This window comes from Arvicola amphibius, chromosome 18 (assembly GCF_903992535.2).
Source record: "Arvicola amphibius chromosome 18, mArvAmp1.2, whole genome shotgun sequence".
In the NCBI taxonomy this organism is placed as follows: Eukaryota; Metazoa; Chordata; class Mammalia; order Rodentia; family Cricetidae; genus Arvicola; species Arvicola amphibius.
In genome coordinates this window covers 14,860,315-14,878,714 of record NC_052064.1, presented here as the reverse complement: position 1 = coordinate 14,878,714, position 18,400 = coordinate 14,860,315, and the positions used below count along the sequence as shown (strand labels likewise).

Below are 18,400 nucleotides of genomic sequence, written 5' to 3'. Positions count from 1 at the left end.
ATATTTTTTTCATCCCTTGAGTTACATAAAGAGCACGATTGAGTTATATATTTACTATGCAAGCCAGGGAAACGTTATTCTACATTTTAACATCAACCTTGATTCTAAAATCTGCCAACTCATCCTTGTGATTCTTAGAGCATATTAAATGTGTAGTCCTGGATTTTCCTGCCCTAAGCATTTCCATTCATGGTAGGGTGATATTTAGGCAAAGGCTTCATCCCTGGGGCTGGATCCCTGATGTCATTGGGGTCCCAAATGACACTCATCTAAAATAATCAAATGCCAGAGGGAAATTCTGTGTTGGAAGAATAACTCAGGTTGCAAGGTCATGTTTCCAAAACCACAGTTGCAATACAAGCATTCCTGCATGAGATTCTTTCCTCTCTTTCCTTTTCTCGAACATTCTAGAATTTGCTGTGGGGGGATTGGTACCTTTATTGACTTTTTACATCTTATCTACCATTTGTCTGTCTCTAGTCCTATGGCATATATAATCTACCTTCTATTATGAGCTATTCAAATACATAGAGTTGTGTTCAGAATAGATTTTTCACCCAATGGTCAATGTAGTCAAGTTTCAACATTTCAGTGTGTTGAATTTTGACATGTTTTAAGAAATTAAATGTTACTGAAAACATAGCTTCCCATATTCTTATCCTCTGCTTTGCATCTTAGTGGAAACTCTGGCTTGAGTTAAGTGCTGAACTTCACCAGAAACTTTTTATATGTTTACTACTTACCATATGAATATTTATATATGAATGCAAACATTCATAAGCAATATCATTTGCTTTTTTAAACTTGATAAATATTGTAAAATTCTGTTTGCATTCCTGAAATGTTTGAGTCTTTTTTTCCTTTGAAGTTATGTTTCTGAGATCTTTCTGTTGATACACAGCACGTCTTATTTAAACGCCTGTATCCACTGTGAGACTGAACTTGAATTTATATGTTCTGTTTGACACGAGCATCAGGATTTTCCTCTCCTTGTTCTTATAATTAATCCTGCAGTATACATTCTTGAAAATATCCTCCATCCATTCCCCCACATGGAGAAGTTATATATTACTTGCAGAAATTCAGTCCTCAGATAATTTGCATTTTCATCCATGAACAAGATATGTGTTAAAACTAATGCATACTGATATATCTGTATGATCTCTGTACTAACGGGAGGACCCTTTATTTATAGCTCTCTCTTCTGGGCAGCGGTTTCTCAATGAATTGTGGCATGCATTACAAGCAGCTGATGCTCGAAAGAATTTTCCATTCTCCATTTAATTCTACATTCTAGATTCTTCTTGTTAGAGAATAGTCAAATATCTTCATGATCCAAACAGTCACCACTGCCTTTTCTCAATCATTCACCTTGGATTTTATTTATAACAATGATGTATAAATAGGACCAGGAGACCTGTTACGTAGCAAAAGTTACCTTCAGCCTGAACTCAGCTTAGATATTAAAATTCTAACCCTAAATTGATGGTATTATGAAGAAGCAAACGCTGTGGTTAACTCATGAGTGACATGTTTATATAATCTTTATCAATAAAAACTCAGGAGTCCGATATCAGGGTAAAGAACCTGAAAGATCTGAGAAGCGGTGCAGCAGCCACCAGTGGCTTCCTACTTCTTCCTTTCCTTCTTCCAGATGGACTGAGATCCTCTCTCTAAGCCCCGCTTTACTACTTCCTCAGTCCTCCAAAACCTCTATGGGTAATTTCAGTCAGCTAATGGCCATTTCTGCCCTCTAATTCAAAACAAATATTATGTTCAGAATGTAATCAAGATATCACATAACACATGCGTGTAGGGTCCTGATAATTGAATGTGTGCCCTTTTAAAAGTAGACCAAAGGTTTGTTTTTTTTTTTTTTTGTTTTTTTGTTTTTTTTTTTTTTGCCTCTTTCATCACATGAGAATAGAATGGAAGGGCACAGAGGCCCTTGCCAGGCACAGAAACTACTAAGTATCTTAAATGATGAACACTTTCCACCACCTGACTCCTGGGAAAAAATTCTTAGCTGACAAGCTACCTCATTTATGGTGTTTGTTATATATAGACTAAGTCAAAGGTCCTACCAATTATTTGTTACTATTAACTGGTTTGAATTTTTCAGGACCTTTGCAAAATTTATAGTTTTCCACGTAATAGAGCTGGATATTTGTAGGAATATTGTACAGACATCTACTTGCAAAAATAAATTGCAATTTCTGAGTATACCAAGTTGAAAATAAATCTGAAAAACTATAGTAAAGTTTCATCTTAACTTCTTTGATAAATATACTAATATATAACTATATTGACTCAGATGAAATTTTTATACCTTGACTTGTGGAATACCAGTTACTTCTGGTAATTTTGCTCCCTTTAGAAAATAATCTAAATTATATAATAATAAAGTTTATAAAATGTGTCAAGTGGGAGAGACAACTTTTCTTGTTTTACAGACGATATTATTGCATACTTACAGTTAAAATACCTAATAAAAACTTTCAGGAATATCTTCTATTTTATTTAGTTCAGTTTATTTTAGAAAATCTGCTTGCCATATTTGGAGTTAAGAAAGAAAGCATTCATACATAAAACTCTGTTTTTAATAATAGAACAAACACTGAAGCCTATCTTTTATTATAATACAAACAAAATATACATTTCACAAATTTAACTATGTTCTACTACAAGACTACATTTTTTTTTAAAAGTAGAAAGATTCAAAATTGATTGCTAACCACTGACAATGTTAGAATAAAATTAATTGTGGATTCTGACAAGGTAATTCTTTCCCAAAAAGTGACGCTTCAAGCCTTTCACAGATACTTTATATTACAAAATAATTAATCCATAGTTAAAAAGACTGTGTATTCTTCTGTATTTAAATTTTTGATTTGCAGAATCTGGGAATTTCAAATCGTATGTTTTTTTTTTTTAACCTCACATACCAACTGAAAATTGTAATATTGTGGCCATCTACTGTGAGAAAATATATATTTCTTTTTATATAAAAAAAGCCTATCATCCACACCGAAGACCTTTCAGTGAAAACGCCCCATGACAGATGTGGCACTGCAAATGTGACAAATGTGGCCGCAGATGTTATCCTCTGAAGACAGGGTGTTCCCAAGGCCACTTGCCTCTGTCTTGGTGAAATGTGTGAGATACACCTTAGATATATGTGTGAGAAAAATCACAGTTTGCCGAGTGGTCTTGTTTAATTTTATGTTTTCATGTGAATGAGATGACACTAGCTGTCCTGGGAACTCAGTCTGTGTTGAGTTATTCCAGCAAGCAGTTATTCCTGTTCTTCTCTATCTGAAGCCCCCAGTTCGGGAGGAATAGAATGTAAGAATATATGAAGAGTCATGCTATAGAAGACAGGAAAGCTCCCAATGTGTGGCCATATCACAGAGAGCATTTTGGAAGTAAATCTAACTGATTCTGGAATTCTGAATGGTACCTGGAGAATTCTTGTGATTTCTCCAAATTGCTCATTTTTTCCTATAACTTTCTGCATTTTGTTGAGTTTGACTGTTTCTCCTGAAACAATTTACTCAACTATGTTAATGTAGGATTCTGAGCTCTTTGGGAAAGAAAACAAAAGATATTTTACATAAAATTATTATTTAGATTATCCATTTCTAAACAAACTCTTAAAATTCCTAATAAATTAAATGCAAATGAATTCAGCTGGGCACAATTACATTTAGCAGCACAAAAGACTGGAATAAAAGCAAAAACTCACACAAGAAAGTTAAAGACATGTACTGAAGATTAAGAAAGATATATAAAAAATGAATACCTAGGTTGTTCTAGAGTCTCTTATGAGATATCTGGTGTCTTTGAATATTCAAAATGTGAGCAATAGTCTGCTTTTTCTTCACTTCAATAAGGGTTTTATCTGAGGTTAAGGAGGTAAACATCACATTTGTCAATTTATATATTCACACTCTTCTAAGGATTCTGGACAAGTAATAAAATGTGGTTTAGATACAATTTGTTTTTGTAAAACCTTAGTCGCCAGTTTTATTTTATAACCTTATCTTATGTAATCTTACTAATAGGTTATAAAATATATTTTATTCATCATTAGTAGTTTTGTATGCAAAGCAGCGAGAATTTTATTTTAAACCAAGGGTATAAAATAGATTTACAGAATGTTGATAGGAAACAATTACATTTGACCTAAGTAATTATCAAATGGTTTGGATATCTTAGCTAGCTCAAATTAATTTTCAGAGGTCAGTGCAAATATTAGAACCTTGTGTAATTTTTATCGCCGTCCATATTTGAGAATTACTTTCTGATACATGACAATCTAAAAGTAATTTTTAAATGAAGCATGACCCCTCTGTCTTGCTTTGAGTTTGCCGTCAGTTTGTAGGACTCACAGCAAATTAATAAATAAACTCCCTTGTGTGGCATTTGATTACTAGTCTAACCATGACACAAGAATTTGTATGTATTTCTTCTGGAGATGCAATTCATTCTGGTTCACTTATTAGGACAGTTCCTTCACTTTTCCTCGTCCTAAGAGTGAAGCGTCTACAGATATTCATTATTACACCAGTCCCTCACAGCTGACTGGGAAGCCTTTGAGACAGGAGCCCAATGCAGATTAAGTGAATGGAAGGTCCTGATGCTGCATTGGACAAAGAGATTGACTCCCTGACACTGGTCTTTAAGCACACAGGCTTCTCACAGACTTCTTTCAGAGCGTGTAGAATGCATGAGAAACAAGCAAGGTCTGTTGGTTTTCTAAAAAGCCACATTCTTTCTGAGGAAGTGACTAATTGTTCATTTCACACTATAAGGAGTGTGAAAAAGCCAAACAGAGGAAGGCTACGGGCTTTGTGCTCGAGGAAGGAAAGGTGAGTTCTGCAGAGACTGGCTGGGAAGCAATGTTCAGAGAGAACGTTGAATTTGAAACGCGCTAACAAAATACAAGTGGTATTCACGTTAATGCTGTTCGTTTTCTTTACGGACTTGCTTGTTGTAAAACTACTAAAACAACGCTGCTTGAGCTCTAATGTATCACCCCTGAAATTCAGAAAAATTGTGTAAAGAAAAGGATGTCAAAGAGTTAAGTTAACCCTTCCCGTCATCAAAATTTTGCGCTTATCTATTCATTCAACAAATATATAGTCCCACTCCCCCTGTTGGTCATTTACTTAATTATCTCTGCGTGTATTACGTATCGTTTACTCCCATTTACTCAACTACAACCAAGTAACGATATAAATGCAAACAATATACAGCATATGATAAATAGGTAGAAAAAAAGAGAACACAGAAATACATTGATTATAAATAAAATACTGTCATCCCATAATTCTTTACAAATGTTACTTCCACTTGAGGTTTGGCTTACAATTTGTTATAATCTAGACTCTTTTTCATGGATACACTACGGTTGGGAGATAGCTATGTTTCAGTGGAAACAGATCCGTTACATTCTAACTAGTTTGTTTTTGGTTTCCTTCCTTCTTGTGTAATATAAGTTTTCCCCAAAGCAAGCATTTATGGCTATCTTACTGTCTGCCTTATAAGTCCCTTCTGAGATACAGTGCACACATCATGCTACTCTTACTATATTAAAATATTTTTCCATGTTATTAAAATGGGAATTGTGCATTCCGCGTTCTAGAACACAGCATTTACCATTAGGTTCTGTCTGTGAACCTGTTTCTCTTGACCAATCACAAAGAACCTTGTTTGGATCATTAATACCCTCTCATATAATCACTATTGAAGTGCACTAGATGTAGCCGGTGGCCTGAAAGAAGGGACATACTTTTCTAAATTCTTATACCTGACTCCAAGTGTGGACTGATGGTTCCTTGAGTAAATTCCTGTCACTAGCATAAGATGTTTTAATTTGTGCCTCTCCTCCAATTCCTACAAGATCACCCATTCTAGAATGGAATGATTTAGCTGCTCATAAAAACATAGCCAACTGCAAGATAAACTCCATGTCTAATGGGCATGCTTAGGAATAAAGCACCTTCCATTGGACCGGATGATGTTCAGTTAGCTTACTTCTATATATGACTTTAAATTCAAATGTAAAACATTTATAAATGTAAGGCTCCGATTGTGAGGACCATTCCTGACTTTGCTGATATACGTTTTGTTCTCAGAAAACTGGTTCAGATGGATTCCTATCTACCATGGAGTCTCATGAATATGAAACTCCATGGAAGGCATGCATGAATTGGCAATGAGGGATGTACAGAACAGAAGACAGTGTTTCTCAGTCAGGTAAATACTTTTCTCTTTAAATTCAATAGAAACTATGTAGCCACGGCTCTGTGGAGCTCATCCAGGGCTCTGTGATGTCGTCTGTTGCGTTTCTTCTTTATTTCCTGCATGTGCTTCCACTTTGGGCTCCCCTTGTTGCGTTGTCTCCGCTTTTCCCTGTACCACATCTGTTCGCAGTACTGGTCCAGGCTGAAGTTTGGGCTGCTAAGGATTTGGATGTAGTCTTTGTATCTCAACCGTGACTCAGCCAATAGATCCTTGACCTGCCCCTCCTGGGGTTCTATCCTCTGGGTATTTTCCATCTGTTCGTTCTCAATGACATTTAAAGTCAGCTTCACGACGGTGTGGACGAAAGTGTGTTCCTGGGCCTTGCAGTAATACATCCCAGAGTCCTTCTTCTGCAGGCTGCGGATCAGTAGCCCGTAGTCCGTTTTGATGATCCTTTCATCAGGTTTCAACTGCAGGTTGGGGGAAAAAAAAAAGGTAGGTAATAAATTAGAAACAGAGAGCCACAAGCAAATCAAAACAGACCACGCAGGTTTACTTTGATGAACCTAAAAGATATATTCTTCAACTTTCTGTCATCAAACATTGTCCGCCGGAGCTGAAGATTACAAAAAAAAAAAAAAAAAAAAAAAAAAAAAAAAAAAAAAAAAAAATCAGCTAAAATAGTAGTCCCCCAAAGTCAAACCCTGAATTTTCTGTGTTTGTATCTTATCATGTCCAAATGAACTTTGAGATATTTTTAGTTTTTTTCTCTCCAGTGTAGAAATCAGAATGAAATGTGATGGGCAACAATAACACGAAAGTGGTGTTATCAAATAACCTGTCCAGCTATTCCAGATGGAAATCAGTGCCTAAACTCACAAACAGTTTCAGGGAGATTTATGAAGAGTCCCTGTTAACTAGAAGAACTCAGAGTGTCTACTACCTCTGGTGGAGAGGAGAACAATGTATTAGCTCTGCCTTCTACATATCACCATGTAAATGATCTACACAGTCTAGGAGAAGGAGAAGCCGAATCGCAAAAACATGCCTCGGGCTTTGGGCTGTCACTGAGCAGGCCTGTACTGAGAGAGCTAGCCTTGTTGAAAGCTAATTTCCTGATTATCATTGACTTGTGCAAGTGGTACTTTGGGGTGTCGTATTTGTGGAAATTTCCACCATAGTTTGGAGTGCTCTGTCTAGCACAGTAATGGGATTTAAAGTGTGAGAAAACACAATGAATAAAACAAACCTCCCCTGAAACGCGATGCTCAAGTTTTTGAAGCGGTGACGGTGAGAGACAATTCAAATGTTAAGCCTGCCTGGCTCACAAAGGGTGGGAACAATGAGTAATCCTCAATGTAGCAGGGGGATGTTCATCAGCACAAGGGCCTTGTTGAAATACGGCGTATTGCTGAGTGGCTAGGCATGGGGTAGAAAAACAAAAACAGCAAACAACGACAAAGAGACCAAGATTTCCCAGCTCACACATCTGTCCCGGAACTGTAGACTTTTGGCTGATGGCAACGAAAGAGACATAAAGACAGCTAAATTAAATTTATTCACAGTGGGTGGACTATACTTCGCATTCTTATGTGAAAAGTATGTAGGAGAAAAAAAAAAACCTCTCTTATTCTGGAAATATGAGAAAAGGGAAAGAAACATCTTTGGCTACCAGCCCAGTCAAGTAACAAGTATATGGCAAACCACCCTGGGTGCCAGAGAGGAGCAGCTGGCGGGGAACCAGTTGAGGCCAAAGGCAGGTCACAGCTCAGATTCGTGGTTAATGAGGCTGATTCAGGCCTCCCTTGCACTGTCCTGAGCCTGCACCATCAGGCTTTTGCTTGGTTGCTTGGTTGTGTCCTTTTCTTGGACCTTTAGGTGAGCTGGATGTGTTTTCCTTTCCCACTGGATACAATCACAAAGCCACAGCATCTTAAACCGCTATTGTAATACAAACTAACTAACCTCAAATTAATTTCCATTCTCAAACCATAGAAGCTTCCTGCCCAAAATAAATGTGTAGATGTGTTTGCAGACTTCTAAAGGGACGCTGAACAGCAACAGCAGTCTCATTTTTAACACGGAACATATTTGCCTTCCTTTTAAATACTCTTATTATAATTGTTTAAAAATATAAATACATCGTAGATCTCAAAAGACTGGCTCTGTATATTTGAGTGCTGCTTTCTCATCTGATTGTTCCTACTTTGATTTACTTATCTTCCCCAGTGTTTTCCCGCCTGTCAGTTTCTGGACAGCACACCACGGTGAGTTTGGAAGTAGAAAGCATTATAGCTGCCATGTTGGAGGAAAAGTTTAATTTCTGCAGTTTCTGTAGTTCTCGTTCCTGAAAGTGCCCTGGGGCCATCAGCATGAAGCTGCCGTTCTAGTCCGGCTCTCCACGTCACAGACCTCTCTGCAGTCTGTGTCTGATGTCGCTTAGGCTACACTCAATGTGGCCATAGACACCATCAGTTTTGCTGGGTGTTGTCTCTTGTTTTCTTTCATCTTCCAGAAGGAGGAAATTATGACTGTAGCTTCACGAACACTGGATAACACCCCAGTGCTGCTTTGTCCTTCTCTTTCTGTATCCTGTTTAGGAAGCTTTGTCCTGAGACTGAGATCCCTGCCCCCTTTTCATGTTTGCTCAATCCTATGGGACTTTTCACTACATAAACACCTGGAATTCCATTACCAGGGGAAGATCCTTCACCTTTCTTACCATCTATGGAATACTAAATGTTCTTTGGATTTTTACCAATTGTTATAAAATGTGCTCTATTTTTTTTTTTTTTTTTTTTTTTTTGAGACAGGGTTTCTCTGCAGCTGTTTTAGAGCCTGGCCTGGAACTAGCTCTTGTAGACAAGGCTGGCCTCGAACTCACAGAGATCCGCCTGCCTCTGCCTCCCGAGTGCTGGGATTAAAGGCGTGTGCCACCACCGCCCGGCAAAATGTGCTCTATTTTATTTTATTGTTTTTGTTTTTGAGCTAGATGGATTTACCCAAGGTCTATCAAGATGCTTAATGAATTTTTGTTTCTTTTCCAACATTTGCAAATATAGCTTTATTGCAGTGGAATCATTAGTAGAACAGATTTTTATTTCATACATGGAGAAGACTCTTACAATTTATGGATAAAGATCTGCGACGCAGAAGTTAAGTAGTTGATTGGCTTTCACTGCTTTCCATTATTTCTCTATAATGCTTTCTTTCTCTGTTGGGACGGGACACACGCTCAGCCTGTGACCCAGAGTGAAAAGGTATCACAAACAGCTCAGAAAATCAAGCCCCTCTCAAAGAGATCATTTCTGGCCACTGATGCACGAACGAGTTCATGGAACTTTCTCCAATCTAGAAGTGCTAAACACAAGCTACCCTAACGCAAAGAACCCAAACCATTCTTCTATTGGAGACAGCTATCCATTTGCCTAATGTGAGCAAGGATTACATGATTGCCATTGTTACCTAAAGCTCCCTAGTGAAAGGCAATTCATTTCAAATGAGAAGACCAAAGAAACTGTGAAGGTCATTTAGATACTAAATAGCAGGTGAAGATGAGAGGCACTCTATTCTTTATTAAGAGCAGCTGGAAGGTCTAACACATTCCTGGTGTCTTGGAAGAAATTACAACTTTCTCCAGAAAATATTACCAGAGGGGAACTGGTATCAAATAAGGAAGAAACCCCTCATCATTAAAAACAGGAAAACCTATAAGCCTGTTGTGAAAAAAAAGTGTTTGTATTTAAGAAAAAAAACAAAACAAAACACTGAATACTTTTCTAATTTAATATTGTAGGGAGCCAAAATACTGCAAGAAAAAAATAAATGCTTGTTTTAGGTTTTTCCAATTATGCTTCTAAATGCTACATAGTAAAACATTTATTAAAATAACAGAAAACCAATAATCATTTTAGGCAAAAAGGAAAAGAAAAAATATTACTAAAATAACTGGTTCGTTCTTTAAAGAAATGAAATTTATACCTAACTGTTAGAATAACTTTTTATCTTTGAAAAAAATGTAAACATAAAAATATAAGGTGTAAGTATAAATTATAAAATATGAGGTGTAAGTATAAATTATAAAATATAAGGTGTAAGTATAAATTATAAAATATAAGGTGTAAGTATAAATTAATGTGGAAAAACATTGATGCCTTATTATGGAAGAAGTTCCTAAGCAGGAGAGTTAGGAAACTGTGTACTTAGAAATAAGTAGATTTACCTAATTCAAACATAACACTTTCGTAGAAAAGTTAGAACTATTAGAAACAAAAGATACATAACTAAATTACTTAGGATGTGTTAGTATTAAATTATTGATTTGTGTAATGCAGAGATGGCTTGAGGAAAGGCTTTTTTTTTTTTTTTTTTTTTTTTTTTTTTTTTTTTTTGAGACAGGTCTTCTCTGTAGCTTTGGAGCCTCTCCTGGAATTAGCTGTTGTAGTTTGGCCTCGAACTCACAAAGATCTGCCTGCCTCTCCCTCCCAAGTGCTGGGATTAAAGGTGTGCACCACCACCACCTGGCGAGGAAAGTATTTTTAAGTGAGTGAATCTGCTAACAACTTCCCAAATGATGGACCCCTAAGATATGTTACTGAGATAATTAATGGAGGCACAGAGCTAAGAAACTTGAGAACATTTGCTCACACCTCCGATTATTAAGAAAGTAAATTTTAACACGTGTGTGTTTTCCAGATTGCTGAAAGCTTCTTAAATCTTATGGATAGAAGCTTTGTTCTGTGAGGTGCACATGCCTCAAGATGGTGGCACTGATGGGCAATCAAACAGTATAAGGACCAATGCCTCCCAGTTTTTTAGTTTTTAGTAATTTGTCTTAACTAAACAGAAAAAAATAAATATTTAGATATAAAGGCAACCTTTTTATTATTAGAGAACATGACTTAAAGAGCTTCTGTTCATCCCCGTGGATTCTGTGTGGCTGAAAGAGAGGCTATGGTCTGATGTTTATTAACGGGAGGAAGCAGGAAGAGTACTCCCAGGGTAGGGATGAGTACCGGAACTGAACAAACCCAAAATATCACTCATGCTTATCTGCACTAAGTGGTATCATGATTCTTTGTGTGTTATTGCAAATTTAAAAGCATTTATTTGCTCTCATAACAAAAACGAAACGAAAGGAAAACAGAGCGCTACAGATGGAAAAAGCAGACCCGCGGGAAGATGCTTTAAAAACGTTCAGCTCCACCAAGAAAAAACAGTATGGCAAAATGGCATGAAGGATCACGTCTTTTCTTCGTTCAAGTTATCCCCAAAGTTCAACAGAAGCTCGGGGACTGCAGCATAAACACAATCAGTTTCAACCAGCCTTATAAGAGAGTCAGCAGGCAACCTCCCCCAAAGCACCCAGCTGCGAAGTGGCTTGGTGAGGAAATGGGCTCCTCCTGGCACCGAATAACCTGGTGACAGCATCTGTAGCCCAGGAGGCCATGATCCATCCCCCGGGCTTTTTATGAGCAGAGGAAAGATTGCAAGTGGCGACCTTATGAGTGAGGACCAGAAGACATCCTGCAGGGCAACAGGCTTCTAGTGCAGCCAGGATATTGCCCTGTTCCTCAACTCAGGAAGCAGCACTGCGGGTCCCGGACAATGGGAAACCGCCCATTTGCGAAGACAGATGAAAATACCAGTTGAAACATTGCAGGGAACATACTTTCCAACAGAATGCAATAAATACATTATTTCTGCTCCATTGAAATTCATGGAGCATGGTACCATCGTGATATGTGATATAGTGCTCTTAGGTACATTAAAGCAACGCATAGAAATTTCAGAATCAATGAAGAATGTAAGTACACCATAGGCAAATATGGTGTCTACAGCTGGAGGAATACCTCAAGCAGTACCACACTTCCAAGCTAAAGGTCAGATGGATTTGCTATGAAGGACAAATACCTCTCTAATTAGAGCTAATAGAAGGAAAAATCAAACCCCAGTAGCTATAAAATCTAAAAGTAGCTTCAATTCATACATAATTAAAATATATAAATGTAACTAAATTAAATCTGTATCTTAAAATGCCAAGAGCATTCAATATTTCTTTAATAAAGCAAAAATGACTTGTACTTTGAAGTAGAATAATGTTTACTTTATCAGATAATAGTTAAATATAGATTACAAAAATAGATAGAATAATGATGTGGGATTCCCCATGCTTTGAATATGCTTTGAATATGTTTTATTGCCATTGGTTAATAAAGAAAATTATTTTGGTCAGTGGCTTAACAGAGCAAAGCCAGGTAGAAAATCTGAACAGAGATGTAGAAAGATAGTAGGTGGAGTTGAGGAAACACTATGTAGCTGCCAAAGAATACAGACGCCCAGGAGGCTTACCGGAAGACTACAGCCTCATGGTGATGCACAGATTAATAGAAATGGGTTAATTTAAGATGTAAAGGTTAGTTAATAACAAGCCTGAGCTAATAGGTCAAGCAGTGTTGTAATTAATATAATTTCTGTTTGACTATTCGGGTCTTGGGTGGCCGGGAATGAATGAGCAACCTTCACCTACAAAATGGCCACCAATGTGGGGCTAGTCTGCACGACCAGCCACAAACTTCAGGTCCGGGAGCTTGTATGCCCACTCCAGGTCAGGAGGAAAGTAGCTGAGAGTACGTCAGGAGCTCAGCATCACTGCCTGGGAAAACAGCGAGATCAGGTCAGCTAAGCTTGCACAGGCAGGAGAGTATGGCAAATTCTCACCGGCATACACAGAGGTATTTCCAGGCCATGCAGCGCACTGCATGGGAGATTCAGCTTTTCCTCAGATAGACAGGGTTTATGTGCTACACACTCCTTCTCCGAGTTAATGTGGTGAGTGTGGCTCCTACCTGGCATTCCCCAAGAAAGCTGGTGGTATAGGTACCTCAGCCATATTAAAAGGCCAAGAGAGACAAAACCAGCATCCAGACCCACTGCAACCAAGATGATTACCATTTTAAAATTCTCCTGGGCAGAAAAATGTTTACAAATATGCAATAAATACAGATTTGGAGAAAAATAAACTTCTAAACAGGTCATGTGTTTAAAAAATGTATATAGGCTTGAGAGAGAGAATAAAGTATAGGCAATTCGAAAAAAGTAATTTATTTTAAAAAAATAAAACCGTTCTTAAAGCAACAGTGAAAGTAATATAAAAAGGTGCAGAAAGACAGAAATTAAAGAAGTAAAGAAAAAATAGGCCACCTAAAGACTGAATATGTACAGAGAGTCTGGAATATGTATATTATTGTGATTTCTATGAATATTTTTTAACCACAGAGAGATATTTTATTCTGGGAACTACTAAGATAAACCAACATATATATTTTAAAGGTATCTTGCCTTTAAAATTTGGGTCTAAGGATATGTTGCTTTGGAAAAGAGGTTCTGCTTTTGTTTCTATAGAGGATGAGAACCTGTGGATTCCTTCCAGAATAATGTGATTTTATGGACAACCCCCCCCCCTAAAAAGTCTTTATTGACAGCCAAAATACTTTCCCCAACAGAAAAGAAGGAAGCAGTTTGGAGACAACTACATCCAAATTCCCAAATATTGTTTGTAAGTGTTTGTTTTCATGTAAAGGGGGATATGCTATAGAGATGAATACTTTGCATTGGTATGGATCTTGGTGTAGTGATACAAATTTAAGGTCAATTTAAGGTTAATTTTCTTATGTGTATTTCTGCTATTGTTTAAAGTATTGTGTTTGTGAAGTTCATTTAAAAATGCAACATATAGTTAAGAAATATAGATTAATAGTTATGTCAAACTCATAGTCATGTTAGTTAGGTTTTCTAAATGTACTGAGATATATTTCAGATGGATGGGTATTCTTCAGATCTTTCAAAATCGTACAGAATATGGCATTTAAAATGTTCTGAGAACTGAGATTTTTCTTGGGAGCGAGACTTGTTTGCTTCTGGCAGTACTAATTAATTCAGAGAAGTGGGTGGATATTGAAGAAACTCGTTGTGGAATTTGCCTTCAATGTGGCAAGGCTAGCCATTTGGGCAAGAAACTGCTCTTGCCTGGAGTGCTTGAGGGTATGTTGTATAAACTTCACATGCAGGACCCACAGCAAAATATCTGCTGAAGTTGCCTAAAGAAGGTGAGATAGTCATTCACGGTTCCTGCTTCCTGAAAGAGTCTGCCAGACATTCTGCAAGATACAGATGAAAGTGACTGACAAACTCCCAATACAGGTGAAACTGTCTTTGAAATTTCCTGATTCATGGAAAAGACTGCTAGATACCGTGGGCCTGTAGGCTGAAGATGGATACCCCAATGCTACAGAAGAACTTTGGGTTACTGTCCAGGCAGCAAGATGTCACTTTCAATTCTAGAGTTTTGGAAGGTGCTTACAATGTACTTCCTGTTTACTTAGGTAATATTATGTCCAGATGTAGTCTTTGATGAAGTTGAAGAAAGATAATTATAAATATAAAAGATATATTAGATATAAAACATTAGACTCACAAAGATAGAAGAGATGATAGAGTATTTTCCTTAATTTGTCAAATGTAAATATACTAAATATTGTAACTATAATTCTTGTTAATAATTTTTGTTGTATGTAATCTTGCTATATTATAGTTAAAACCTTCCTTTTTAATTGGACAAAAAGGGGAGGAAATGTATGATTCCCTTCTGTAGGCTGTGAATATGCCATTGATTAATAAAGCTGCTTTTGGCCAATGGCTTAACAGAGTAAAGCCAAGCCGAAAGTCTGAATAGAGAGTAGAAAGAGACAAGGAGATGCCAAAGGTGACAGATGCCCTGGAACCTTTACTAGTAGGCCACAGTCTTGTGCTGATACACAGATTAGTAGAAATGGGTTAATTTAAGATGTAAGAGTTAGTTAATAAAAAGCCTGAACTAATATGTCAAGCATTGTTGTAATTAATAAACTTTCTGTTTGGTTATTTGGGTCTTGGGCAGCTGGGAACAAACGAGCAGCCTCTGCCTACAGGATAGACTTAAATAAATATTGAGTGTGTATATTCCCTGCCTATGTTAGGATTTATGTTTAATGATATCAAGTTTTGTTGATATGTGATATTATAGAGAATAAAGTCAACAGACATCCTCAAATTTCCAGTTTCATGTATTTACGTATTAAACTTAAGTCAACACAGAGAAAAAATGGTGCTTATTCTTTTTTTCTGTTAATTTTCTTAACACAGACTTGTGATTGCAATATGTTACGAATATTTTATGTCACAGAACAATCATATCCACTGGGAGCTCAGGAGCATCTTTTAACACTAAAAACATCTCTTCTGAATTCTACATTCCATCTTTCACTCATCACAGTGTCTTTTGTGTAATATAAGAATTGTAAATCCTAATATCATTAGATTCTTTAATATTTTTATTTATGTACATATGTATGGATCTGAGTGTATGCTAGGGCACAGAGGTCAGAGTGGGTGTTAACTCCCTTGGAATTGTAGTTACAGGCAATTATTAACCACCCAATGTGGATACAGATTCAGTAATCTGGGCCCTTTGGAAGAGCTGCCAAGGTCTTAACCACTGAATCATCTCTCAAGCCCTGTTACTGGGTTCTTTTTGTTCTTTAGTAATAAATATAAAAACAATCAATTCTACAATATAGATTTTATTTCACAATAGTTACAGTATTAATCTAAGATTTCTAAGACTGCCTAAAATAACCTCATTCAATTCTGTAACATATATGACTTATCTATGTCATAAAATGTTCATAGCATATCTCAGTCTCAAGTCAAGAAAATTAACAAAATAAAATAAATAAAATAAAACAATTAATTTTCTCGCCTTGACATAAGATTTATTATGTAAATAAATAAAACTGAAAATATATACATTTCCAAATTCTGCAATTTTATCCACTTTCCTCTTATGATATGATTTAATAGAACTTGATATTTCTAGAAATATTTCATTTTGTGACCTAGACTAAACTCAATAGTAGCTGAAAGTTAGTGATGTTACTAACTTTAGAAAAAGATCGTGTTCTCATCTTTAATCAGAAATTGTCTTGAAATTTTTTAAGAAATAAAAATTTGAAAGAAACAATCATGTGAATGTTTTAAAGATATGTGTCAGAGCTATACTTGCATTGAATTGGCCTCTTCATATCCCCCAAACTTTTGTAACCTCTGTTGTTGGTGAGTCTAAACTCTGACCTGTCCTTTCATCAAACAGTGAGGAGAGTGCTCTATGACATTCAGTATTGTGCAACTTTCATAAGGAATAGCTGACTTCGGTTTGACAGTAGAATCCTTGATGCTGACGGCTTACCTCCTCACGATGCTCCTCTCCTGACCGCTGGATGTACCATTTAACAGAGGCTTGCTGGGATTTTGGTATACATTCCAAAAAGGTTGAATTAAATTCAATTCCAAAAATCACCTTTTCATCAGCTGTTTCAAGACTAATGCCTAGAAAGCAAACATAGCATTGGAGATTAACCTTGACCTGATTTTAAAAGCAATGGGAAAATAGACTGATTCAGAACAGATGTCGCCACGGAAGAACCATACACATTATTAAAGAGAATGGAAATTCATACTATAATACTGTTATCAGGAATCAGATACTATCCAACAAAGGGACGTTTAAACTACTCCTCTATCATCATCTTAGTCCTTAATTGTCACAATTATTTTAAAGATGTAAAAATTTGAAATATGTAAATATTAATATTATATCTCTTCATTAAAAACTTTTTATGTCTTTCAATGTTGTTGGTTCTGGAAAAGTAATTTATTTTTTTATTCAATTAAATAATTTAAGTTTTTCATTTTTATTTTTCTGTATTGTTGATTTTCTGATATAAATCAGCTACCATTATTGACTCCAGTTAACAAGGATGTAGAGTAAGCTCACAAAACTTCCTAACTGGCAAGCATCCGTCTAGAGAATGAAGTGATTCAAAGAAGAAAAAAATTCTAGATCATATAAAAATCAAAAATGACAATTTTCTCTTGGATTTGAAATGGAAGAAGTTGCAGGGGACCCCAGCAGGAAGGGAATGGGCAAGATGATGATTTAAAGAGATCTTGTGCAAATGGTTTAGTGCAGGAAAGGGGCGTGGTGAAGGGAAGGCGATTACTGTGCGTGACTCAGGGAACAATGTACTTGGCTCATTTCCTTTGTGCCGCCTGTCATCATCTGACACAGAACGTATTTTTCCTGTTTTCCAGTTGTCATTTTCCCTAACAAACAGGTGACTATAAAGCCTAGGAACACATAGAGAGTGTTCTGGTCATTCCCACGTCCTCCATTCTCAAAACCGCCCCTGATGTATCTTCTCATGTATGTGTGTAAAGGTTGGAATTCACAGCATGCAATGAAGTTCACTAAACTGAACAAGGGACACAACAGTGCGTCACTTTCGCATTAGAATAAGAAGGGGTGCACCCTATTCTATACCACAACTCTCTGCGCAGAAGGAGGAACTTAGAAGTGAAAACCACAACTGTGTTTTACAATCAAGAAATGACTCCCGGCCTACCAGTTACAAACTAGGAAGAGTTAGGTCATTTTGGGTCAGTTACAATATGATAAAAGAGTGTGTTTTCAGCCGGGCGGTGGTGGCGCACGCCTTTAATCCCAGCACTCGGGAGGCAGAGGCAGGCGGATCTCTGTGAGTTCGAGGCCAGCCTGGTCTACAAGAGCTAGGTCCAGGACAGGCTCTAAAAAAGCTGCAGAGAAACCCTGTCTTGAAAAAAAAAAAAAGAGTGTGTTTTCCTTTTCCTGGTTTGTGTGGTGGTGTGTGTGTATGGTGTGTGTGTGTGTGAGAGAGAGAGATCTCAGCAATCAGGAGGCAGATAGGAGGGTTTCTGTGAATTAAAGTTCAGCCTGGTTTACAGAACAAATCAAGCTCAAGGGCAGTATGCCAGAATATATAGTGACACCCCTGTCTCCAAAGAATGAAACCAAACAAAAAAATGTAAGTGTATATATTTGGGGGTGGGAAAATCAGAAGACAATAAATAAAACCTCAGAGCTGTCTAGCGTTTTTAGAGGTAATTTTTTCCATATTCAAAGTCAATCACCAAACCTCCTTTCCAGCCTCCTACCTCTTCCCTACACACATTTTCAAGCTCATCTATTCTGAGGATTGTTTCTTCTGAACAACATAGCCTTGAGCGAACTCTCCAT

General features: G+C 36.9%; 1 protein-coding gene across 1 annotated transcript in view; it reads right to left on the bottom strand.

Moving 5' to 3' along the window:
• Positions 1-2,690: 2,690 nt before the first annotated feature.
• The window catches only part of Sema3d (semaphorin 3D), a 189,499-nt gene continuing 173,789 nt past the window's right edge, over positions 2,691-18,400 (bottom strand). Inside the window, exons 17-18 of the mRNA XM_038315362.1 lie at positions 16,535-16,674; positions 2,691-6,719 (exon numbers count right to left, since the gene is read on the bottom strand). Of these exons, the coding sequence (XP_038171290.1) occupies positions 6,294-6,719; positions 16,535-16,674 (566 nt within the window). The 3' untranslated portion in view covers positions 2,691-6,293. The remainder of the gene's footprint in view (positions 6,720-16,534; positions 16,675-18,400) is intronic.